This window comes from Neomonachus schauinslandi, chromosome 10, assembly GCF_002201575.2.
Source record: "Neomonachus schauinslandi chromosome 10, ASM220157v2, whole genome shotgun sequence".
Taxonomy (NCBI): Eukaryota; Metazoa; Chordata; class Mammalia; order Carnivora; family Phocidae; genus Neomonachus; species Neomonachus schauinslandi.
The window spans coordinates 36,949,584-36,976,396 of NC_058412.1; the positions used below are offsets into that span (position 1 = coordinate 36,949,584).

Here is a 26,813-nt window from a genome sequence, read left to right on the forward strand (position 1 = left end):
TTTCTTTCTTTCTTTCTTTCTTTCTTTCTTTCTTTCTTTCTTTCTTTCTTTCTTTCTTTCTCTCTCTCTCTCTCTCTCTCTCTCTCTCTCTCTTTCTTTCTTTCTTTTTCTTTCTTTTTCTTTCTTTTCTTTCTTTCTTTCAAGATCTTATTTATTTGACAGAGAGAGACCCAGTGAGAGAGGGAATACAAGCAGGGGCAGTGGGAGAGGGAGAAGCAGGCCTCCCGCCGAGCAGGGAGCCCGATGCGGGGCTCGATCCTAGGACCCTGGGACCATGACCTGAGCCGAAGGCAGATGCTTAAAGACTGAGCCACCCAGGTGCCCCGTCCAGAGCTTTTTCAAATCCACCTCTTTGTATACAGCCCTGTTTTTACTGGCATCTGAGTAAAGCCTTTCATGAACAATAGAAAACAAAAGAAAATAAAACTACCACTACCATCAACAATAACACAAAACAGAGAGAGAAGAAAAGCATTGGGGTGGGGGGGGGCGCCTAGGTGGCTCAGTGGGTTAAGTGTCAGACTCTTGGTTTCAGCTCAGGTCATGATCTCATAGGTCATGGGATTAAGTCCCGAGTCAGGCTCTGTGCTCAGCAGGAGCCTGCTTGAAGATTCTCTCCCTCTGCCCCCCCCCCATGCACACATGCCCGCTCTTTAAAAAAAAAAAAAAAAAAAAAAAAAAAACCAAAAAACCCCCCCCCCCCCCACTACCACCAACAATGAAAAACAGAGAGAAGAAAAGCACTGGAGAAGAAAAACAGACAACACAGATGGAAATGGGAATGTGAGGGTGATGGTGAAAGGCCCCAGGATGACATGCAAAGACGGTGGTAAAGAGCAACCTGTCGAGACTGGAACATGTCACAAAGTTCTGGGAGAAGGGTCTCTAAGAAAAAGAAATCGATAGGCTATCTGATGTTTTAAAAGTATTGAGAAATTTTGGACCTCATCAAGATGAAAACCTTCTGCACAGCGGAGGAAACAATCAACAAAACTAAAAGGCAACCAATGGAATGGGAGAAGATATTTGCAAATGACATATCTTATAAAGGATTAGTATCCAGAATCTATAAAGAACTCATCAAAATCAACACCCCAAAAATAAATAATCCAATTAAGAAATGGGCAGAAGACATGAACAGACATTTCTCCAAAGAAGACATACAAATGGCTAAGAGATACATGAAAAAATGCTCAACATCACTTGGCATCAGGGAAATACAAATCAAAACCACAATGAGATACCACCTCCCACCTGTAAGAATGGCTAAAATTAACAACTCAGGAAATAATAGTTGTTGGTGAGGATGTAGAGAAAGGGGAACCATTTTGAATTGTTGGTGGGAATGCAAGCTGGTAAAGCCATTCTGGAAAACAGTATGGAGATTCCTCAAAAAGTTAAAAATAGAACTACCCTAAAACCCAGCAATTGTACTATTGGGTATTTATCCAAAGGATACAAAAATGTTGACTCAAAGGGGCACATGGACCCCGATGTTTATAGCAGCACTATCTGCAATAGCCAAATTATGGAAAGAGCCCAAATGTCCATCAACTTATGAATGCATAAAGAAGATGTGGTGTATATATGCACAATGGAATATTACTCAGCCATCAAAAAGCATGAAATCTTGCCATGTGCAACAACGTGGATGGAACTAGAGTGTATTATGCTAAGTGAAATAAGTTAAGTCAGAGAAAGACAAATATCATATGATTTCACTCATATGTAGAATTTAAGAAACCAAACAGATGAACATAGGGGAAGGGAAGGAAAAATAAAATAAGATGAAAACAGAGAGGGAGGCAAACCGTAAGTGACTCTTAACTATAGAGAATAAACTGAGGGTTGCTGGAGGGGTGGTGGGTGGAGGGATGGGTTAAATGGGTGATGGGCATTAAAGAGGGCACTTGTGTCACCACTTGGTGTTACATGTAAGTGATGAATTACTAAATTCTGCTCCTGAAACCAATACTACACTATATGTTAACTAACTTGAATTAAAAAAAAAAAGTATTGAGAAATTTAGACAATTAGAGAAAAGTTCGGAATCAATTGTATACTAATAAATACTCAGAATACTAAGCAAAGGGAAAACAAGACAATAATTAAGTTCAGGAAAAGTAGAAAGTCATGCTTGAAAGGCAAAATAACCTTAGTATATATTACGTGGCTCAATGTATTCATGTATTTCTTACATATTCATAACAATATGAATACAGGATTATTCATAACAACAGTGACCAGGATTTCCATATGACTCTAATATGAAAGGGGGAAACTCACTGTTGCCCCCTTTCCATGCTATTACTTTCCACAAGTGCATATTTCTACAATGAGTGTAAAGTGAGACACACTCACTTGACAAGAACAGTGATTCTATTAGTTTACATGAAACACTACTTATACCAAATAAATTAAAAAAAAAATTTTTAAAGATTTATTTATTCACTTGAGAGAGAGAGAAACAGAGAGAAAGAGAGAGTGTGTTGAGTGGTGGGGGAGAGTCAGAGGGAGAGGGAGAGAATCTCAAGCAGACTCCCTGCTGCGTGGGGAATGGGGAGCCCAACATGGGGCCAATCACATGACCCATGAGATCATGACCTGAGTTGAAATCACGAGATGGACGCTTAACTGACTGAGCCACGCAGGCGCCCCTCTAGCAAGTACATTTTTAATTAAATGTACATAAAGGACATGTTGTGCTTCATAATCTGTGTATAACTTTATGAAGTGAATTAGAAGTTTAACATAACATTGTATGACTGCCATATGGCAAAAAACAGACAACTCGCATGAGAGAATTTTCAGGAAGTCATCCACCCAAGACAGATACTCACTGTTGCCCCGTTTCTAATGGCCTCTTCATACAGCCCAATAACATCAAAGGTGCCTTTACTTGCCAACAACTTTGCTTTACAGATCCAGAATTTAGCAAATTTTTCGACCTCAGGAATACTGGACAATATGGTAAATATTGCATTAGAAGGTACACCCTGTAAAAAAAAAATACCCAGAGGTAATTATTACCATTTTGCTGTTATTCTTATATCGAATATTCATCAGAGCAGTTATGCAGAAATCAGTCTGATCACTTTTTCTTAATTTTTTAAAAAATTCAATTTTACTGAGGTACAGTTTACATATAATAAAATGTATCCATTTAAACAGTATATTTCAGTGAGTTTTGACACTGGTCATTCAATTTTAAGAGTTACATGAGACCAAATAGTAAAATGTTTTTCATAGCTGAAGGTAAGGAGTATGTTTACATTTTTATGCAAAACCAAACCCCAAACCAAACCAAACCCTAGAGTAATCAACATTCATATATTTCTTACATATTCATAATAATGTGAACACTGAATAGTGAGTAGAATTTCCATATGTCTCTAACAGAAGTATGAAGGATGGCACAGGTAAGCAAGGGTCATAGGGGTGTGTGTTGGGGATCCATGCAGCCTAATTCTCACAAAAAGTATCTTTAAAATGTCCTAATTTGGTCCCCTTCTGGCTTGTACCCAGAGCGGGCAGTGACATGGACCAGGAGGAATATGGGGAGCTACCATGACCAGAAACCCAGATACTGGCACACTCGGCTAAGCAGCACCTCCTAGTCCTCCTGAGTTGGGGAAGCCCCAAAGGTAAGCTCACAATCAAGAATCATCAATGTTTGAGAAAACCAACACTACACGAAAGAGGCATAAAACTCAACAGAGTTGAAGAAGAAATCAACGAGCTGAAAATTTGGCTGTGGAATTCTCCCAGAACTCAGTGCGACAGAACAAAGAAATGAAGAGTATGAAAGAAAAGTTAAGCATTCTGGAGGGAATATCTATTACTCAGGAATTGCAAGATCCATCTAAGAGATGGAACATTCACCACGACCGATCGGACATTAATTTCAACAAATTCTATCAAGGGCGCCTGGGTGGCTCAGTTGGTTAAGCGACTGCCTTCGGCTCAGGTCATGATCCTGGAGTCCCGGGATCGAGTCCCGCATCGGGCTCCCTGCTCGGCGGGGAGTCTGCTTCTCCCTCTGACCCTCCTCCCTCTCATGCTCTCTGTCTCTCATTCTCTCTGTCTCAAATAAATAAATAAAAAAAATAAAATCTTTAAAAAAAAAAAAAAAAAATTCTATCAAGCAGAACACATACAGGCTACATTTACAATGCAGTATAATTAAAAGTTGGAAGAAAGTCAGGAAAAACAAAACAAAACAGAACTCTATCTGGAAGTTAAAAGATATTCTTCTAAGATAACTTTCAGGTTAAAGAACTCAAAATGGAAATCTCAAACTATTTAGAGATGAACAATAATGAAAATGCATGTCAATTATTAACCTATGGCCTCCTAGCTCCAAACCAACCTTTTATCCTCTGCTTTGGGACACTAGGGCTGGAATTCTGTAAATCACCCACTGTTTTCACAGCAGCTCCTTGCTGGGCTCTGCCAGTCGGGGGAGCTAGAGGGAGACTGTGGGGATGGAGAAGAGAGGGACTTCCTCTTTCCCATTTGCCTTTGCTACCTCAACAACGGTCCTTCACTGTGGCAGCAGTAGTTGGTTCTAGCCTCCACCTCTTTTCCTGGCACTTACAGATCCTGCCTCACTGTGCTCTTTCAGAGGCAAGAGCACCGACTGGGTAGCATCCTTTCCTCGAGGTCTGAGTCCCAGCTCTGCTGGGCCCCTCCTCCAGTTTCTGGTACCAGCATCTGCTGGGTAGTATGGCCTCCTTAGAGTTGGAGTTTGTTTCTCCTAGCTTCTAGATTCTAATACCCTCAACCTCTCTTTGTTCCCCTTAGACGCAGTGGGTGATAGCCGCTACCTGAAGTTAGCGCCTCTGTTACCTCAGGTTCCTTTTTGCTGTCAGCTCTGTGTGGAGTACCCATATTTCCTCTGATGGTCCCTTTACCATTTTTGTGCACGCAGGCTCACAAAGTGCTTTCATGTCCAGCAGCCAGCATCTACTCCTCTTTGTATGTACCAGAGAGTCAGGGTGCCTGGGAATTTTTGTCTCCACAGGTGCAGCCATTAATCAATGCCATGGAAGTATTAATACTATAGCTTCTTTGCCCCTGATCAGGATGCCTCTGAGAGGTCTGATCCAGTCTCCAGAGCTCCCCTGTGGGATTGTGCCACAGTTATATTCCATGGATTTTGCTTGATACCACATCCCACTTGTCTTCCTTCCCTTCCTGGCTCCACATCCCCACTCCCCTCTGTTTTCCTTGGGATCCTCTTCCTAATAAGTTACTTTCACACAAATTCTCCTCCTAGGGTTTGCTTCTAGGGAACTTACATAAGACATTGTGAAAACAACCTTTACATTACATTCTTTCTATTAAGATACCTGGTGCAGTTTCTGTTTTTCTGAGTTGACTTTGACTAATACAGAACATTACCTAATCAAACATAAAGGGTATGACCAAAGCTAAATTCAGAAGCAAATTTATAGCATTAAAATGTATTTTAAGAAAATAAGACTGACATAAATGATTTAAGCTTTCAACTAAAAAGGCTAATTAAAAACAGTAACATAAAAATAGATGCAGACATTGATGCAAGAGAAAAAAAAATCAATAAAACCCCAAAGATGGCCTTTTAAAAAGATTGATAGAGAAATCTTTAAATAAAAGGCACAGGGGAGGGCGCCTGGGTGGCTCAGTTGGTTAAGCGACTGCTTTCGGCTCAGGTCATGATCCTGGAGTCCCCGGATTGAGTCCCACATCGGGCTCCCTGCTCGGCAGGGAGCCTGCTTCTCCCTCTGACCCTCCCCCCTCTCATGTGCTCTCTCTCTCTCATTCTCTCTGTCTCAAATAAATAAATAAAATCTTAAAAAAAAAAAAAAAAGGCACAGGGGCACCTGGGTGGCTCAGTCGTTAAGCGTCTGCCTTCAGCTCAGGTCATGATCCCAGGGTCCTGGGATCGAGCCCCACATCAGACTCCCTGCTCCGCGGGAAGCCTGCTTCTCCCTCTCCCACTCCCCCTGCTTGTGTTCCCTCTCTCGCTGTGTCTCTGTCAAATAAATAAATAAATCTTTAAAAAAAATAAAAGGCACAGAATTACTAAAATTAGCTTGGGAAATACAAAACCCAGATAGACCAATGCCCACAGAAAAAATTGAAAAGATATACCCCAAACTATGCCCCATAGTCCAGATAACTTTATGAGCAAGTTCTTACCAAACCTTCAAAGAAAAAATAATTCTCATGTTGTATAAACTATTTTCAGAGTATAGGAGAAGAGGAAAATGCCCAACTTATTTGACAAAGCCAGCATAATACTAATATTAGGGAAACATAAGAAAAGACAACCAAAGAACACATATAAAAATCTGAAATAAAATAATTGCAACTCACAAAACTATATACTTCATTTCTTTATGTGCCTACATGGTATGTACCTTCATAAAAGCTGTCTGGATGGATAACTGGCAATAGTGGTCAGCTCTAGGGAGAAGCCTGGGATGCATAATTGGTGTGTGTGCATGCGCAGACGGGTTCGGTGGGGAGGTCTAGTCATTTTCTGTATTGCTTGAAATGTTTTTATTTTTAATTCTATTTATGATTATGATTATTATTTTTTTTTTTTTTGGAGAGAGGGGGAGGGAGGGGCAGAGGGAGCCAGAGAATCTTAAGCAGGCTCCATCGCAGGTGCAGTGCAAAGCCTGACGTGGGGCTCAATCTCATGACCCTGAGATCATGACCTGAGCTGAAATCAGGAGTCTTGACACTTAACCAACTGAGCCACCCAGTTGTCCCTGAAATATTTTTTTAATAATTAGAATGTATTCATGGGGGTGCCTGGGTGGCTCTGTCCATTAAGCGTCTGCCTTCGGCTCAGGTCATGATCCCAGGTTCCTGGGATCGAGTCCCACATCAGGATCCCTGCTCAGTGGGGAGTCTGCTTCTCCTTCTTCCTCTGTAGCTCCCCCTGTTTCTCTCTCTCTGTCAAATAAATAAATAAAATCTAAAACAAAAAATTGTTAAAGAATGTATTCTTGCATTTTCTTTAATACAATGAAAATAAAAGAGCAACAACAAAAAAAGAATTGAACTTTAATTCCATAAAAGAGAAATAATTAATGTTTAACTGAATTGTGTGAAAAAACTGCCTGCGGTAGACCTAAATTGAAGGTTTCCTTTTTCTGTTGCTGTCCAACACCACCAGCCAAAGGACAGAATGGGTTTGCTTCAGGCAAGGACCTTAGTATAGATGTCTACCCAATTGTTTTTTATTAATATATTTTTCCTTCAAGGCGTCTCCTAGGGATCATATCCTTTGCTTACCATCTCCTTTATCCTTATCTGCAGAATCCCAGATACAATTTAGACGCCATTTATAGCTACCCAGAGTCATCAGGATAAATTAATTTTACACATGACCTTGCCTTTGACTTCAGCTTCATGTCCAAATGTCAAGTATTTACTCCTTGACCTTAATGCCTAAAGAAGGCAAAATTCCTTTTGGATCCCTTGAGAGGCAGATTGCTTGGGTTAGTTTTCCAACTTCTTTGTGCCTCAGTTTCATTTGTAAAGTGGGCATGGTAATAGTTGTTATGATAAATGTATGAGATCATTTAAGTAAACTGTTAGAAAAGTGCCTGGCATATAAGAGCCTTTATTTAAGTGCATGCCATCATTATTATTACTATTCTTCTTCTGTATTAAAAAGAGCAGATGAATTTCTGCTTAGACCAAGGTTATCTCTGTTACACCATATTTAAGAAAAATATTTAAAAACTCTAAGACTCTAGGCCAAAGCTTTGGGAGCTTATCCTCCTTACCTCCTCAATGAGCTGCAGACATTGTGTTAGAGTGTTGTTAATTTTATTGGACAGTTCAAGTTGTGCTTTCTTTTCTTCATCTTCTTCTTCCATACTCTTCCAGAATGAAATATTCATTTCCTCTATTATTTTTCTTTTTGTTTTAAGTTCCATGGGAGGCCGTTTATAGATTTTCCCCTTGGATTTCTGCCATTCTTCCAGTTGTTTCCTGTTATAAAATTAAGAGTGGGGCGGGGTGAGAAAATGCTTTAGGTTTCTTTTTGTATATAGTCACACTTTCAAAGTATAAGATATGCATGGATTGAGTACTACTACATACCTTCAACTACACACAAAGTCAGGAGAATGGAATTAAAAACAATTTACAAATGGGTAATGGCAGCAATGGTTGCCCCTACCCTTCAGAAGGCAGGCTGCAGAGGGATTACTAGAATCTCAGTCTTCAAATTCCTTGAATTCATGATTATTCTTCATTATTTTTCTCTAAAAATTTTCATTTCACCTGTATATTACTTCTGGTACTTGCTTTCCGAAGACATCCCTCCATCTCTGAGATCACAAACTCAGCACTTCATTTATCTTACCATAAGCTCTCTATCTGCCATTCAACCAGACCCACCAAACCTGCATTCTGTCCTTAGTAGGGTCTTGGCCAGAGTGACCCACTTTGCCCAGTTCCTTAGCCCTCTCCTGACCACACATGACCCCCTTTCTTCCTAAACAAGGTCAATAATTTCAGGAGTCTTAAGTAGCTAGTGTCTGATGGTGGCCAAATCTTAATTCTCACTCTCCTCCACCATTCATATTCTCCGCTCCTCCTTCTAAGCAGTCAATAGACTACGGTTGGAGGAGGCACCAAGAGGCATGGATTCAAGCATGTGAATGTAGGCTCTTCAGCTTCTTTAAATTACTACATGTTTATAAATCACGGATGTACATTTCAAGCCAGATTTTTTCCTAGAGACTTAAACTTTATAAAACCCACTGCCTAGTTGGTATTTTTTATTTGAGGTCTGTCAGTCACTTCAAATTTAATACTGTCTAAAACAAAGGTCTTGATTTTCATCTCCAAACCTGTTCCCAAATAGCCTATATTGGGGAATAGTACCCCAATCTACCCCATTGTTAGGACCTAGAACTAGGAGTTGTCTTGATGTAGTTCTTTCTTTCCCTCACATCTGACATACCATTGTACAGGCAGTAGTCTTCTATCTCTACTGTTGCCATCCTAGTCCATATCACTGTCACCTTCTGCTTGAAATGCCATAGCAGCTTCCTTCCTAACTCAAGTCCTTGCTTCCACTCTCACCCTCATCAAATTCATCATGTGCCTAGTAGCCAGAGTGGTTTTTAAAGTGTAAAGCAGACCGTATCACTGCCAGAAACTTCCCATGGCTCTTGGAATAAAATTAAACATGTTTTCCATGGCAGAAAGGCAGTGTAATTTGGCTCCTGCCTGCCTCTCCAACCTCATGTCCTACCACTTTCTCTCTTACTCTTTCCCCTCCGGGAGCTTTGGTATCCCTTCTGTTACTTGACCCACACTCATTCCTGTCTCAGGGTCTTGAATTATCATCTTCATTCGGTCCTCTGCTCAAATGACACCTCTTTGAAGAGGTAATTATGTGTAATTATTTTATTTCATCAACGTGTTGATTTTCTGTCTTCTCCATTAGAATGCAAGTTCTGTGAAGGTAAAAACCTTGGATGTCCCAGAGCCTAGCTCAGTGTCTAGAACCTACAAGTGTTCAGTAACATACAGCAAAATTCACATTTTTTTTTAGCGTACAGTTCTGTGAGTTTTGACAAATGCACAAAGTCATGCCATCACAATTACAATCAAGATATAATCCCTTCAAAAATTCCTTCATGCTTCTTGATAGTCAACCCTGCTCCTCATTCCCAGCTCCTGGTGATCACTGATCTGTTTTCTGACCTTATGGTTTTGCTTTTTCCAGAATGTCAATAACTAATTAACCCTCGTTTCTCTCCTTGACTGCAGAGCACAATCCATAGCGCTTATTTCAGCCGCAACTGCTCCGACTCCTTCACCTTCATGCTAACCACCTGCTTAAAGACAGAAGCTGAGATCTCTGGCCTGTGTTTCCTCTATGTTCCTGGCATTCTTCCTCTCTCAGCCTTCCTTCCAATCATAATGAAGAGGAAACTTACCTTTTTCTAAAGCCAATTTACTCCCAGGACCTCAATGCTATAATTTTATTATTCTAGTACTTTCCATATAGACACCAGAAAAAAAGCTCCGTTAGGGTAGACTGTGACTGTGTGCTCACCACTGTATCTCCCAGTGTCCAGCACACTGTAGGTGCTAAGGAACACTAGATCAATGAGTGAGTGATCTCTCTCCAGAGATTCCTCTTGTGTAATCAAACACAGTCAGCACTCCACACACTGTCTTAAAGACCCATCATCCCATTATCTGGTCTAGACTATGAGCTCCAGGGGAGGGACCCTGACATCCTCATTCACCAACTCGGAGTCTTTGTACTCAGTTTTCATTTTGCTCAGAAGGCTCATCCTTCTTTTTGCCACTATCCTTTTCCTAGACCAGATATCACTGTTGAAATTATCTCCCTGATCCTTCTTTCTAAAGAAGTCAGCCCAGCTTCACTCTCTCAATCACATCACCCTAAATTAAACTGTGTATTTTCTGTCTCTTCAGGAGGGCAGAGAACTTGGTGGTGGTGTTCAGGGCTGTATTCAGAGTATGGATCCTGCCCTCACTTCATCCTGCTATACCTCTTAGCTACCATCTAATTTTACATGTTCCTTTCACCCTTGTCAGGAATCTCCTTATTTTCTATCCCACCCCAATGTACACAGGCACTTCTGGGAGGTTCACCACATTGTGAGACTCTATCTAGTCCTATGCAGACAAAATCCTTTGGCTTGGTTTCTAGCTACATGCATGCTAATGTGAACCCCCAGCACCCTGAGATCCCAATTTCTACTGTCTGAACTATGGATGTGAACTCATTGCTCCTCTATGTCTTAGCTTACTTTTCAAAACTTGGCCTGCTCACATTCATGGAAGTTTCCTTTTCCTTCTTCCCTGATAACTCTCCTGGATTCACTGGTCTGCTTAACAAGGGACTACCAACTCCCTGCTTCCTAGCTATGTTAATTCACTACTCTGGCTCCTCCCACCTTGCCCTCTTTTATTGCTGTTCAGTCCCTGCAGGGTACTTCTTGAATGAGTAGTCTACATCTACAGCCCCTATTTCTTACTGAACCATTCTGTTTCAATTTCTTTTTTAAAAATAAATTATTTCAAGCATACAGAACATTACAGAGGGTAATTTATAACACATGTATGTCCTACCCAGCTCTATCAAGTCAGTATTTGTTGTATTTGCTTCCAATCTTCTTTTTTTTTCAGGGTTGTAGCTAAAAATTACTCAGAAGCCATTATTTATGGCCTGAGTATTCCTGATGGTCAATTTGCCTAATCTTAAATTGCAAAATTATGGAATTAAGCAAAGTACCTTCGATCCTCTGCTGTGATCTTCTTAATATTTGGATTAGTCTGGGTCCCATTTGGGACTCTTCTTCCATTTGTGGTTTTGTTACCAGCTTGAGTTTTGGGAGCTGTCTTATTAAGAAAATGGTTCTGGGGAAGAGTCTTTTTCAACTTGGAGTCCAAAGTCTGTCCTTTTTGTTGATAGCTGTTGCTGCATTTACTGCCATTGGTTCCATTTGCTGTTATGTTAGGGGTGCTTGGAATGACTGAATTAGAACTGCCAACTGCCAAATTAGGCCTTTGGCTTATGGCTTTTGATTTTTGCAATGCACATGATGTCCGAGTTCTAACACAAGGTTGAGTGGATTTCTGATCTTGCTTAATGTTTGGATGTCTGTTATTAAAGCCCCCCTGAAGCACACTGGGGCATGTCCAGGATTTGGTTTGTTTTACTTTCTGTTCAGTAACAGTGTGTGACTGTAACTTAGTTTCATTTGGTCTTTCATATTTATCCCTATTAACCTTTATATCCTTTATGTCCTTGACCACTGGTTTCTTTGATGCCTGATTCCTACTAAGGATCTGAACATTGTGAGAGGGAACTGTCTTTGGGAGTTTTTCTCCTGGTCTTGCAAGATTTGTTCCTCTAGAGAGTTGCTGTGACTTTATTGGTGGTATCCTAATTTGTGTTTTTCCAACAAATTGTTTATTAACTCTGTCTTTCAGAACAGCACTATTCCCTGAACTTTTGCCCAAGGCTTGTTTAGGAGCCAAACTGCTCTTGACTTGATTATAAGTGTTAGTCTTTGGCTTACCTATTGTCCATAATTCAGGATTTGGCTTCCTTTCAGAGTCTGGTAAGGTTTGGGGCAAGTTCTCTTTGTTCATCTCTTTTAGACAGCTATCCAAGTGTTCATTTTCAACATGGTTATTGTCCACAGAGTCTGCACATTTAGTATTTCTTTGATCTGTGACTTGCTGCTTTGCAGTTTTCAATTCCTGTATATTAAATGACCCCACAGTTTTTCTAGATAGTTCTCCAATAGTGGATGATCCAGCTTTATGCTGTTGTCGACTACTGTTGGAAGGTTTACAGTTTGAGCTAGAAGAAACACATCCTGAGGTCAGCCTTTTGCCCCGAAGTTTTGGTGCCTCCAACTTTGGCTTTTGGGATTCTGTGATATTGGCAGGTCTGGGTTGGAGTTTAATGCTGATGGGTCTTGTAGCTTTGATAGGCAAAGTAACACGATTGATAACATCCTTTTTGGGTATAATATTCTAAAAAGACAAAGAAAAATACCAAAAAAGTAAGTTCATAACAATAGCTCAGTTTTTAAAATAAAAAATTATTTAGAATTTCATTTAAGAAAGCTGAATCTGAGAAAATTAAGGCTCACTAATAGATGACCTATTTTAAAAAAAGATTTATTTATTTAATTTAGAGAGAGAGGGAGAGTGCGTGAGCAGGGGGCGGGGCAGAGGGAGAGGGAGAGAATTTTAAGCAGACTCCTGCTGAGCGCAAAGCATGGAGACCAATGCAGGGTTCGACATGGGGATTGATGCGGGGCTCAATCTCATGACCCTGAGATCATGACCTGAGCTGAAACCAAGAGTCAGACGCTCAACCAACTGAGCCACCTGGTGCCCCTAGATGATCTTTATAACTTGAGCTCTTGTCAGAAATACACCAGAATTTTTAGCTTGATAGAATTAAGCAGAGATGCAGTGAATATACAAAAATTGCTGTTTAAAAAATAAATTTGCCTCAGTTGAACAAGTACTTGCTGAATGCCCATTATGTCCCAAATGAAGTGTCCTTCTAGGGACTTTTGAAAGATACATACATAATAAACTTATGTTAGGGTACCTCCCAAGTACCTCCTAGTAGTACTGTGTATTGCTACACTAATTTTTTTTTTAACAACACTGCTTTTGTAAAGGTCACAGTGTCACTCAAGAACCTTCGTCTCATCCTTGGAGATCAGTGGCAAGGATAGATGGTAGATGCTGGGATGCCTCAGATACTTTGGAACAGTTTTCAAGACAATCTAACATCTCAATAGAAAGTTAGTCATATTTGTAAAGTCAGGACAGGGTTTTAAGGTTAGACTCTATTATTAACAAGTAAATGTTTCAGTCATGTGATTTAATCTTGCATAAGAAAGGGAGGACTAGGTTATAGAGAACTTAAAAAACTAGGGATGGGAGTTTAGAATTGGTATGGTAAATAATTGAAGCAAGTCACTGTGGATTCCGGAACATTTGCACTGAAAGCAAGTAGTCAGAAAGGAGAATTTGTAGATTGTATGTCTCCGGGGGAAGATATGGGAGGCCTAGAGTTACCACTCTTTACTTTTGATTTGGTAATATTGTTGAGAATTACTATGTAAACTTTGTAAATGTGTAAAGAAAGTCTGTAACCAGAACCACATGGCATTAAGGGCAAAAAGATGTTTCCTCTGGAATGTTATGTGTATGGAGGTGTTGCTGGGGGTGGAATAGGGGAGGGTTGGAAGTGGGAGGCAGGGAGATGGATGGTATAGCCACATGGCCATAGTTAGGTTATTCCTTGAGCCCAACAATTATATCCACCTCTGATCATTCCATTATTGCTTATTGAAGAGGCAGGGATGATGGTATCAGAGTTTCCAAACATATGCTATTCCTTAGTTGTTTTTTTTTTTTTTAAGATTTTATTTATTTATTTGTCAGAGAGAGAGCACAAGCAGGGGGAGCAGCAGGCAGAGGGAGAAGCAGGCTCCGTGCTGAGCAAGGAGCCCGATGTGGGACTCAATCCCAGGACCCTGGGATCATGACCTGAGCCAAAGTCAGATGCTTAACTGACTGAGCCACCCAGGCATCCCTAGTTGTTCTTTTTTAAAAATTAAGATATAATTTGTATCCCACAGAATTCACCATTTTAAAGTTTATAATTCAGTGGGTTTTAGTATATTCACAGATTGTATAACCATCATCACTCTCTTGTTCCAGAATATTTTCATCACCCCAGAAAGAAATCCCACACCTGTTAGAAGTCACTCCTCATTTCCCTCTCCCCACAAACACTGGCAACCACTAATCTACTTTCTGTCTCTACAGATTGGCCTATTCTGGACATTTTACATGAATGGAATCATGCAACATGTGGCCTTTTGTGTCTGATTTCTTTCACTTAGCAGAATGTTTTTTTTTTTTTTTAAAGATTTTATTTATTTATTTGAGCCAGAGAGAATGAGAGAGAGAGAGAGCACATGAGAGGGGGGAGGGTCAGAGGGAGAAGCAGGCTCCCTGCCAAGCAGGGAGCCCGATGCGGGACTTGATCCAGGGACTCCAGGATCATGACCCGAGCCGAAGGCAGTTGCTTAACCAACTGAGCCACCCAGGCGCCCCACTTAGCAGAATGCTCTTGAGGCTCACCTGTATTGTAGCAAATGTCAGTCCTCACTATTTTTCAATAATAAGCTTTATTTTTTAGAGCAGTTTTAGGTTAAAGCAAACTTGAGTGACAAGTACAGAAAAGTCTCATATACTCCTTGTTGGCACACATGCACTTCGTTACTTTTAATGGCTGAATAAATATTCTATTTCATGGATATACCACATTTTGGTTATCCACTCACTGACTGATGGACATTTGGGTTGTTTCCACTTTTTGGCTATTATGAATAATATTTTTTTTTTAAAGATTTTATTTATTTATGTGAGAGAGAATGAGAGAGAGAGCATGAGAGCGGGGAGGCTCAGAGGGAGAAGCAGACTCTCTGCTGAGCAGGGAGCCTGATGTGGGACTCAATCCCGGGACTCCAGGATCATGACCTGAGCTGAAGGCAGTCGCTTAACCAACTGAGCCACCCAGGCGCCCTATTATGAATAATATTGCTATGAACATTTGTTATAAGCTTTTGTGTGAGCATATTCTCACACAAAGTTTTCAATTCTCTTGGGTATATACCTAGGAGTAGAATTGCTAGGTCATATGGTAAATCTGCTTAACTTCTGAGGAACTGCTAAACTGTTTTCCAAAGTCGCTGTAGCATTTTATATTCCTGCCAACATTGTATAGAGGTTCTAATTTCTCCACATCCTCCCCAGTCCTTGTTATCTTTTTTGATTATAACCATCCTATTGGGTATGAAGTGGTATTTAATTGTGATTTTTGTTTGCATTTCCCTGATGGGTAATGATTTGGAGTATCTTTTCATGCTCTTATTGGCGATTTATATATATATATTCTTTGAAGAAATGTCTATTCAGATTTTTTGTCCATTTTATTATTATTATTATTGTTGTTGTTATTATTATTATTTTCCTTTGTCCATTTTAAAGCTGGGTTATTTGTCTTTTAATTGTTGAGCTGCAAGAGTTCTTTATATATCCTGGATAGTAGGTCTTTATCATATATATGACTTGCAAATATTTTCTCTTTTGTTCAGTTTTTATATCTTTATCTGAGATCAGCCTGACCTTGCTAATTTATTATAAGTGGTAGAACTGGTCCTGCAGTTTTAAGTACTACATTGAGAGAAAAACTAGGCTTAGAAGAGTCATCAGGCTAACAGAACAGCCTGCAATCAATATGCAAATACAGATGATTAAGGCTGGAATTTTATCTTATTATCATTATTATTATTTTTTAAGATTTTATTTTTAAGTAATCTCTACACCCAACATGGGGCTCAAACCTACAACTCCAAGATCAAGAGTTGCATGCTCTACTGACTGAGCCAGCCAGGTGTCCTCAAGGCTGGAATTGAGCACCTCCGTTTGAGAGGGAATGTGAGCCACCCAAAGTCAGGCAGGGTGTTAGGGGCAGGGCTGAAGCTAGAACTTTAGTCTCTAACTCCTAGCCTCTGACAACTCACCTCAGAATTGATGGATCAAAATGATAAAACACACACACACACACAACAAAAAAACAAAGAATGTACAAGACAGAACAATTGATTCAAACTGAATTTGGTCACTTTATTTTGGACATATGAAGCCAGAGGAGAGAGGAAATGCACAAAGGATATGACTAGGGTTTAAGTCAAGACAAGTTTACTGAATGTATACTAGGTACTGTGCTAGACTCTAAGGGCATGCAAGATGAGAGGAGGACACCTGCCCCTGAGGAACACTGATAGAAAAGATACACGCACAAAAAAATTATGGTATGATGAAATGAGGGCTGTAGTAGGGCTGGGAGAGATTGTAGAGCTTATCTTATCAGTGTTTTTCAACAGTTTTTGTTCATATATGCCCAAAATAATTTTGACAAACCCTGTACCCTTTCATACTTTTTAAAGTTAACATCTAAAGTTTTTCTTTCTTTTCTTTCTTTCTAGATTTTATTTATTTATTTGACAGAGAGAAAGAAAGAACACAAGCTGGGAGAACAGTAGGCAGAGAGGGAGAGGGAGAAGCAGGCTCCCTGCTAAGCAGAGAGTCCAACATGGGGCTGGATCCCAGGACCCTGGGATTATGACCTGAGCTGAAGGCAGCAGCTTAACCAACTGAGCCACCCAGGCGCTCTAAAGTTTTTCATTGTTAGTTTAAATAGTTGCAAAAGATCCAATTTCAGGCACACTGTAAATATTGGCATTTTAAGATAAATTGAAATTTGACACTCATTATAATCCATTTAAAAAACTATACAAACATACTCTTCTTTAAAAATTGAAAACAGGGCACCTGGGTGGCTCATATTTAGGAAGATGTGGTGTGTGTGTGTGTATATAAATAGAGTATTATTCAGCCATAAAAAGGAAAGAGATCTTGCCATTTGCAACAACATGGGTGGATCTAGAGAGTATAATGCTAAGTGAAATAAGTCAGTCAGAGAAAGACAAACACCATATGATTTCACTCATATGTGGAATTTAAGAAACAAAACAAATGAACAAAGGGAAAAAAAGAGACAAATCAAAAAGCAGACTCTTAACTATAGAGAACAAAAAAGTTACTGAAGGGGAGGTGTGAAGGGGGAATGGGTGAAACAGGTGAAGGAGATTAAGAGTATACTTAGTTTGATGAGCATGGAGTAAAATATAGAATGGCTGAATATTGTACACTTGAAACCAGTTTAACACTGTATGTTAACTATACTGGAACTAAAATTTAAAAAAGTAGATGGGAATAGAAGATGTTTTGTTGCAGCAGTAACAGTCAATTCTTTGAACTCATCTAGAGGCATATGCTAAAAATTACATAGTGATCTCTCAGCAAAAAATTTTAATGTTCTACTAAATGACAATGCTGAATGCAAAGAACTGGAAGCCACCTGAACTGCAAAAGGCTTTCTCAGCATCAACACCATTATTTCATTATTGTCCCTTGCTTCTGTACCCTGGAGGTATTCCCATCCCAGGGCAAAGCATCATGTTAAGGGTGAGTGGTTTGTCTAAAACAGCAGAGAATGAAATAATTGAAAACGGTAGAAGGATGACATTGCCAAGGGAGGTGGGAAAGGAGAAACTGTATGTGAGGCAGGTGCCCGATGATTATTTTTTAAAGATTTGCTTCATTTATTTATTTTAGAAAGAGAGAGGGAGAGTGTGCATGAGTAGGGGGAGGGGCAGAGGGAGAGGATCTCAAGCCGACTCCATGCTGAGTGGAGAGGCTGATGTGGGGCTCGATGGCATGACCTTGAGATCATGACCTGAGCTGAAATCAGGAGTCAGCCACTTACCCGACTGAGTCACCAGGCACCCCCCAAATGATTATTTTTTAAAAGACTGATTTCTACTTACAGATTTAGAAGGTAGAGGATTCAGACAATTACTCTTGGCTTTTAGATAAGGCCTATAAAAGATAAAATGAGATTAATTCTTAGTATAGAAGGATCAGCAAGGCTTGGGAAGTACAGTGATTAAAATTTATTATGATTAGAATTTTAAATCATTGGAATTTCTGTATATAGTAAAATAATTCAAAATTATATGCAATAAAGTCTTCCTATTATCCCTTTCTTAGTCCTGCTATTCTACTCCTCAGTGACCACACCACTCTTACCCATTTTTTTTTGTGATCCTTTCAGAGATGTCCTATGCATAAATACAGCATTCTAACAAGATTAATGAAATATATGTTTTCTTCATATTTGCATAGTGTTGTTCATCCAAACATCATTCCTTGAACACTGCAATATGCCAGGTACTAGAGATACAATGTCAAGTAAGGTAATTAACAGCTTCTTTGAAAAATGTCCTGTTTTAAGTATCTTCAGATAATGAATATTCAGGGATGAAAAAAAGATTTAATTAAAAAAAACAGGAGCACATATGAAATCTAGCCAATGAGCAGAAAATGCAAAAAAGGATAGGAAAGTAGAGGAGAATTAAGAAGGATTCAATCTGCATGGATCAAAAGCAATTGCCAGACTAATAGGGACTTCGATCATGACTTGCTGTTAGTTTCCCCCATCTTGAACATAAACCCTGGAGTATTTGTTGAATAAATGAATTAGATTTATTTAATCAAGGAAATAGAGCTGAGTAAAACCCCAAAGTAAAAGGAAACGAAAATAAAGGGTCAAAACTAACTTTGTAAAAATTTACTCCCTCTTCTTTCAGGAGAAAATACATCAATGTTAAGTAAGAGGGACTAATAACACTACAATGGCAAGATGTTGACAAAAGATAAAAGTGAAACAGTCATATTCTGTCCAACTCAAGAGTAAGTGCTAAGAGAATGGCCAAAGAGGACTGTCAGGCTGGAGGATGTTGGTGTGCAGCTATGAAGGACTGACTATAACTGACTCTCCTACTTTAGCAAGGAACAACAGAACCAGGGTCATTCAACTCCTTGACCTTTTCTAGCCTTCACAAGAATCACTTTCCCAGGAAAAAAAGCAGGGATAAGAAAAGTTTCCAGCATTGTAGGTAATACTGTGGACCTTCTCCCCCTTCCTTTAGAGACTGTCACAATAATAGTGCTTAAACTGCTCGGGTTTTTTTTTGTCATGTCTGGACCAATATACCCTTTTCTGAGTTATCATAGGATCTCAATGCAGTCTGAGTAGACTCCTAACAAAGGGGCTATGTCTTTTTTTTGAGTATGTCCTTTTTAAAAAAATATTTATTTATTGACAGAGAGAGAGAAAGAGAGCACAAATAGGGGGAGCAGGGGAGGGAGAAGCAGACTCCCTATTGAGTACGGAGCCTGATATGGGGCTCCATCCCAGGACCCTGGGATCATGACCCGAGCCAAAGGCAGATGCTTAACCAACTGAGCCACCCAGGCGCCCCAAAAGGGCTATGTTTTGAAAGGCTTTAAATTGCTAGTAGCAACAAGGGCAACAAAACTTGCATAATTGTGTGAGACAAACTCACTTGGTATTTTGGCACTTCAGTTTTCCCTTGGCTGCTAGGTACTCCTGGAGCTTTCTCTGCCGCTCTTCTGCAAAATAGGCAGGCAAACAAACAACAGAAACTTAGCTGGAGATTTTAACCAGTGCGTCTATATTCTAAAAGATGGCACTTTTCTATAATAATTTTGGCTTTGGATCATATGCTATAAAGTCCCTAACCCCACAAATTTGCCTCCAAGTTAATGTCTATATCAACAATATCATTTGTATGCCATGTCCTATACTAAGCTCTTCATACTTAAATTACTTTCTTTAATCCACACAACAATTCTATGAGGTATTTTACAGTCTGAAATCTAGAGGGTAAATGATATGACCAAAGTTACCTAGCTAAATGTAGCAAAGCTACGATTTGAAACCAGGTTTATCCAACTCCGGAGTCCTTGCTCACAGCCACCGTTCTCAGCTACAACGTATTACGCTTTGCATGAAGAAATCTGTTACTGGCTCATCTGAGCTGGTGAACCAGCACTGGTCTTTTCTTTAATTTTATTTTTAAATTTTTTTATTTTTTTAAGTAGGCTCCATGCCCAGCGTGGATCCCAACATGAAGTTTGAACTCACGACCTGAGATCAGGACCTGAGCTGAAATCGAGAGTCTGATGCCTAACTGATTGAGCTACCCAGGCGCCAGTTGGCCTGGTCTTATTGTGTTTTTTTTTGTTTTTTTTTTTTCCTGACAGGGATGATGATTTTTGCCACAAACCCTTACATGGTTTCCTTTGGGCCTAAGGACAAAATAGGCCAGGTTAGGGGGTTCATGGCAAACATCTATTACATGGTGACTTTCTAAGCAAGGCATGTGAGGGAATGAAAATTCAGTATTTCTGTCTTCAGGAAGGTTCAATCTAGTAGTGAAAATAAAATAAGCACAACAATAATTACAATATAAGGCAAAATCTAGGTATCATAAGAAAGGGTCAAAGAAAGAATTATGGGAGTTCAGAAGCAGGGAATGAGTGAGAGGAATAGGTGGTTGGAAAAGGCTAAAATTCAATAGTGGCAAAAAAAAAAAAAGACAATAGGGGTGCAAAACTACACTTAATTTCATCTAAACCGAATTGCTGTGTGTTTTGATATCTGGTTCTGATGCATCCCTAGGAGACAGCTTTGAGGATTATGCATTTTATGCTATGCCAGGCTATGCCATAGAGAGCACGGGCTGAGAGACCGGGTTAGAATCCCAGCGCTGTGGCTTCTAGCAAGTTAGCAAACCCGCTGCTGCTGAACCTATAAAAATGAAATGCCTATCTTTAAGGGCTGTTATGTAAAGCACCAGTGCCCAGGACCTAGCGGACAGTCAACAGGTATTATTACTGAAACTATCAAAACACTGTGTGCATTTAGGAGCTGGTGACATCTGAGCTATATTTTGAAAGGCACCTTAGGCTCCACGTACATTTAAGAGATCAGGGAACCCAGGACCCTCAGTGCTCTGTGCGGATTTAACCATCAACTTCCAGCGCCCCCGCCCTGCCCCCTTAGGGTCAGACCCCGCCTCTTGGCAGCTGTCAAAGATCAGACGGCAGCACAGAGGACCACGCCCAGGCTCTGCCTGGAGCCAAATCTGGGTTAGGGAGCGCTTGGCTTCCTTCTGGGTATGCGACCTGGGCAAGGGTATCAGGGTCTCTACCTAAACGAGATGACAATGACATCTCTTTGCAGAGCTGCGGCAGGAATTACGGGGAAGATGCCTGTGAGGCATCTGCCCGGCATCTACTTTCCCCTACCCGGGGCCAGAAGTCTCACTCAGGGCCAGGGCCTGGGCTCCCGTCAGCGTTCCTTGGACTGGAAACGCCCAGGGGGAGACTGAGGCAGGCACGGGAGCGGACGGGCACCTCCCGCGAAAAGAACTGACTCGGTGGCCTCCCTTCTTCCCCGCCCTTGCTGGAGCGCCTGCAAGACGCAGGGACTCACGGTCATACTCACCGGCGGCTGCCGACGGCCGCGGTGGCACCATGACGTCTCCGCGACAGTTTTTCTTCAAAGCCCGCGCCTGAAGCTACGGCTGGGGCGCAACGCGTCCGCTCGCTCTCATTGGCTCCTGTGGGTTTGAAACTCGCCAGTAGGAAGCAGGGGAGGGCGGGACAAAAGGAAATAGGCGCCTTCCGGTTGGCTCTGCCCTTCGAGCCCTCCCCGGAGGCCCTTTGATTGGAAGAACGTGCAGCTCCCGGGCATTAAAGGCGGCTGCTGGGACCTGAGACCGCGTCCACGGGAGGGTCAGGCTGGTATCTTTTGGGGACCTGTGCGTGACCGGTTATGGAGTCGGTTACGGAAACCCGCTCGGCCGCATAGGCAGGGCCGCCTTACTCCTCTCACACCCTAAGGGTCACAGGAGCTCTGAAAAAATAAGGTAAACCCCAAATCTGATGAATTCGGGGCGCCTCACCAGCATATTAGCTCTACTTGAGAAGGTTCTCACCTTCAATCTAAAAGCTCTAAGTTCTTCGTATTGCGGGATGGCTGCTCTTTTTGTATTTAACTGAGGTAAAAATATACGTAATAGAAGTTACCATTTTAACCAGTTTTAAGGGTACAGTCCAATGGCATTGAGTACATTCACTATGGTGTACAACCCTCACCACCATCCAGATCCTGAACTTGTTCATGGACCCAAATAGAAACTCTATCCCCATTAAAGGGGAACTCCCCCTTGCCGCTGCCTCTCACCCCGGGGGAAGCCCCCACTTCACTTTCTATGTGTGATTTTGAAACTCTAGGACCCCCATTTAAGTGGAATTGTCCAGGACTTGTTTTTTTATAACTGGCCTATTTCACTTAGCATTAAGTCCTCAAGCTTCATCCATGTTGCAGCATGTGGCTGGATTTTCTCCCTTTCTAAGGCTGAATAATATTCCATTGTATGCTTGTACCACCTTTATCCATTCATCTGTGGATGGAAACTTGGGTTGCTTCCACCTTTTAGCTGTTGTGAATAACGCTGCTATGAACATGGGTGTACAGCTAGCTACCTGTTGGCATCTCTGCTTTCAATTCTTTGGGGTGTTTATAGAGAAGTAGTATTGTTGGATTATATGGTATTTCTATTTTTAATTTTTGGAGGAAGTGCCATGCTGCTTTCAGGGTGGCTCCTTTTTAATGTACATATTTTTCTTTGACCTTATTAGCTGGGTATATGCCTACCTGAGAAAGGGATGATGGGGGGCACGCCCAATCTTCCTGAGTCATTAGACACACCCCATTCCTCTTATTTCAGCCTGAAAACGTTTTCCTTCAAAGCTTGCCCCCTGTTTTAACTATTCCCTGGTTTCATGAAGAGGTCTGGGGAATGTTTCTGGTATTCTGCATGTCAGGGTTCCTCTCTCCTGGATGCTAGGGAGGTGGATAGAGGGGGACAGTTATGTCTGGGTCCCTGTTTGCCGCATTTGCTTCACCAGTTGGGTACTCAGCTGGGCAGGAAGCTATTACAGCAGCCCTTCACCTTGGCCTCAAGTGGGGAGTTTAGCAGGGAGCCATACTGGGGTTTCTGGATTTATGCATTTTGACATTTACATTAATTGTATACAAATATGCTTAAAACATGACAATTGATAATTATTTTATATTTATCTCGGACCATGAGTCTTTGTCTAGGACCATGAGTCTTCCTAATGGTTAACACTAGCAGCTGGGCAAGAGCCTTTTTGGTTAATGAGTAAGAACAGGGCTCGTTTACAGACAGTTTCAGAAAAGCAAATGGAGTTCTGTTGGTCTGTACAGAATCGTAGTGATTGAATGGGTTTCAGTTTTAGAAATTATCTTGCCTGATCTGCCACCCAGTGCTAGAGTATTCTACAGATCCCATTAGGTATTGCATCTTTGCAGGCATACTGCTGGTGTCAGGGAATTGCCTTACCTTATTAGAAAGCCCTGATTATTATGAAACTTTCTTTTAAATGAGCTCAAATAAGCCTCTTGCTCATTGGTCCCACTTTGAGCAACATAGGCCAGTTCTGCACCCTTTCCTACATTCTTTGGATAGTTGAGGGACTATTTTGTGGGACACAAAGTGTGGAAAGAAAGCTAGGTAGGTATAACAATTTTCAACTCATCAAACAATGTATCCACAGTAGCTCTCCTTATTGCTTTAATGGCTTCCTATTGCTCTCAGGCTAAAGTCCTACAAGCCCCTGCAGGGCCTGGCCTTTGTCTACTTCTTCAGCTTCAGTTCATGCTAATCTTCCCTTGCTCACTGTAGTTCAGTCACACTGCTTTTTTTCTTCATTTCCTTTCCATACTTTTCTTTCTGGGAACTGAACTCTTCTTCCCTTTTTTTCCTAGTTTCCCCTTCTTCTTATTATTACTATAACAGCTTTGTTGAGATACACATATACCATATAATTCATCCACTTTGAGTGTACAATTCAATTTTAGAACATTTTCATCTGGGCGCCTGGGTGGCTCAGTCGTTAAGCGTCTGCCTTCGGCTCAGGTCATGATCCCAGGGTCCTGGGATCGAGTCCCGCATTGGGCTCCCTGCTCTGCGGGAAGCCTGCTTCTCCCTCTCCCATTCCCCCTGCTTGTGTTCGCTCTCTTGCTGTGTCTCTCTCTATCAAATAAACAAATAAAATCTTAAAAAAAGAGAACATTTTCATCACCCCCTAAAGAAACTGCATACCTATTAGCAGTCACTTCCCATCATTCTTCCCTCTTCCTAGTCCCTGGAAAACACTAGTCTACTTCCTATCTCTATAGATTTGCCTGTTCTAGACATTTCATATACATGGAATTATACACTATGTGGTTTATGATGGGCTTCTTTCATTTAGTATAATATTTTCAAGGCTCATCTTTGTTGTAGCATCTGTCAGTACTTCATTCCTTTTTATGACTGGATAACATTCCATTGTACGAATATGCTATATTTTATTTATCCATTCATCAGTTGTTGGACATTTGGGTTGTTTCCACTTTTTGGCTCTTAAGTATAATGCTGCTGTGAACATCCACGTACAAGTTTTTTTTTTTTTTAAAGATTTATTTATTTATTTGAGAGAGAGAGAATGAGAGAGAGAGAGAGAGCACGTGAGAGGGGAGAGGGCCAGAGGGAGAAGCAGACTCTCCGCGGAGCAGGGAGCCCGATGCGGGACTCAATCCTGGGACTCCAGGATCATGACCTGAGCCGAAGGCAGTCGCTTAACCAACTGAGCCACCCAGGCGCCTCCCATGTATAAGTTTTTATTGTGGACATATATTTTCAACACTCTTGATCCTCACCCCTCCACCCCCCAAAAAAGAAAAGTCTAAGACTAGATGGCTTCACTGGTGAATTCTACCAAATATTTAAAGACAAATTAATACCAATCCTTCTCAAACTCTTCCAGAAAATAGATGAGGATGGAACACTTCCAAACTCATTTTATGAGGCCAGCATTACCCTGATACCAAAACCAGACAAGGGCACTACAAGAAAACAAAATTACAGGCCAATATCCCTGATGAACACAGATGCATCCCCCCCTCCCATATATTAGCAAACTGATTTCAGCACTACATTAAAAGGATCATACACCATGATCAAGGGAGATTTATTCCAGGGATGCAAGGATGGTTCAGCATCTTCAAATTAATGAATGTGATACACCACAGTAACAAAAAGAAGTATAAAACGCATATCATCCCAATAGATGCAGAAAAAACATTTGACAAAATTCAGTATCCATTAATGCTAAAAACTTAACAAACTGGGTATAGAGGTAATGTATAAAGGCTATAAATGACAAGCCCACAACTAACATCATACTCAGTAGTGAAAAGCTGTAAGCTTTTCCTTTAAGATCAGGAACAAGACAAGGATGCCTACCCTCATCATTTTTATTCAACATTGTATCAGAAGTCCTAGACAGAGCAACTGGGCATAAATAAAAGGCATCCATGTCAGAAAGGAAGAAGTAAAATTGTCTCTATTTGCAGATGACATGGTATTATATATAGAAAACTCTAAAGACTCTAAAAAAAACCTGTTAGAAACAGTAGATGAATTCAGTGAATTTGCAGCATAAAACATCAATATATATAAGTCAGTTGCATTCCTATATACTAACAATGAACTATCAGAAAGATAAAGTAAGAAAACAGTTCCATTTACAATAGCATCAAAAAGAGTAAAATATTTAGGAATAAATTTAACCAAAGAGGTGAAAGATCTCTACACTGAAAACTGAAAGACATTGATGAAAGAGGTAGAAGAAGACACAAATAAATGGAAAGATATCCCATGTTCATGAATTGGAAAAATTAATATCGTTAAAATGTCCACACCAACCAGAGCAATCTACAGATTCAGTGCAACCCCTGTCAAAATTCCAATGGCATTTTTCACAAAAGTAGAAAAAACAGAAAAACAATCCTAAAATTTGTATGGAATCACAAAATATTCCAAATAGCCATAACCATCTTGAGAAAGAAGAATAAAGCTGGAGGCATCACATTTTCTGACTTCAGACTACATTACAAAGCTATAGTGATCAAAACAGTATGGTATTGGCATAAAACCAGACACATAGACCAATGCAACAGAATTGAGAGCCCAGAAATAAACCCATGCATACATGGCCCATTAATTTTTAAGAAAGGAGCCAAGAATATACAATGGGGAAAGGACAGTCTTTTATTTTATTTATTTATTTATTTTAGAGAGAGAGCACTGGTGGGGAGAAGCAAAGGGGGAGGGAGAGAGCAAATCTCAAACAGACTCCATGCTGAGCGTGGAGCCTGAGGTGGGGCTCAATCTCACAACCCTGAGATCATGACCTGAGCTAAAACCAAGAGTCGGGTGCTTAACTGACTGAGTCACCCAGGCACCCCTAAATAGGCTTTTTTCCAAAGAAGATATACATAGGGCCAACAGGTACATGAAAAGATGCTTAACATCACTAATCATCAGGGAAACGCAAATCAAAACCACAAGGAGATATCAACCTTACAGTTAGTGTGGCTGTCATCAAAAAGACAAGAGAAAACAAGTGTTGGCAAGGATATGGAGAAAAGGGAATCCTTGTGCAGTGTTGATGGGAATGTAAATTGCTGCAGCCACTATAGAAAACAGTATGGAGGTTCCTCAAAAAACTAAAAATAAACCTATCATATGATCCAGGATTTCCACTTCTAGGCATATATCCAAAGGAAATGAAAACAAGATATCAAAGAGATAATCTGTATTTTCACGTTTATTGCAGCATTATTTACAATAGTCAGG

The 26,813-nt window shown here is 40.6% G+C and overlaps 2 protein-coding genes across 2 annotated transcripts in view; one reads left to right on the top strand and one right to left on the bottom strand.

Annotated features, from left to right (window-relative positions):
• Positions 1-21,575, bottom strand: part of CKAP2L (cytoskeleton associated protein 2 like) — a 27,597-nt gene extending 6,022 nt beyond the window's left edge. The window contains exons 1-6 of the mRNA XM_021697720.2: positions 21,545-21,575; positions 19,578-19,644; positions 17,997-18,048; positions 11,291-12,543; positions 7,788-7,995; positions 2,841-2,996 (exon numbers count right to left, since the gene is read on the bottom strand). Coding sequence (XP_021553395.1) covers positions 2,841-2,996; positions 7,788-7,995; positions 11,291-12,543; positions 17,997-18,048; positions 19,578-19,644; positions 21,545-21,575 — 1,767 coding nt within the window. The remainder of the gene's footprint in view (positions 1-2,840; positions 2,997-7,787; positions 7,996-11,290; positions 12,544-17,996; positions 18,049-19,577; positions 19,645-21,544) is intronic.
• A 362-nt stretch (positions 21,576-21,937) lies between these two features.
• The window catches only part of IL36G (interleukin 36 gamma), a 195,763-nt gene continuing 190,887 nt past the window's right edge, over positions 21,938-26,813 (top strand). The window contains exon 1 of the mRNA XM_021697331.1: positions 21,938-21,968. The gene's annotated coding sequence lies outside the window, so the exon portion shown is untranslated. The remainder of the gene's footprint in view (positions 21,969-26,813) is intronic.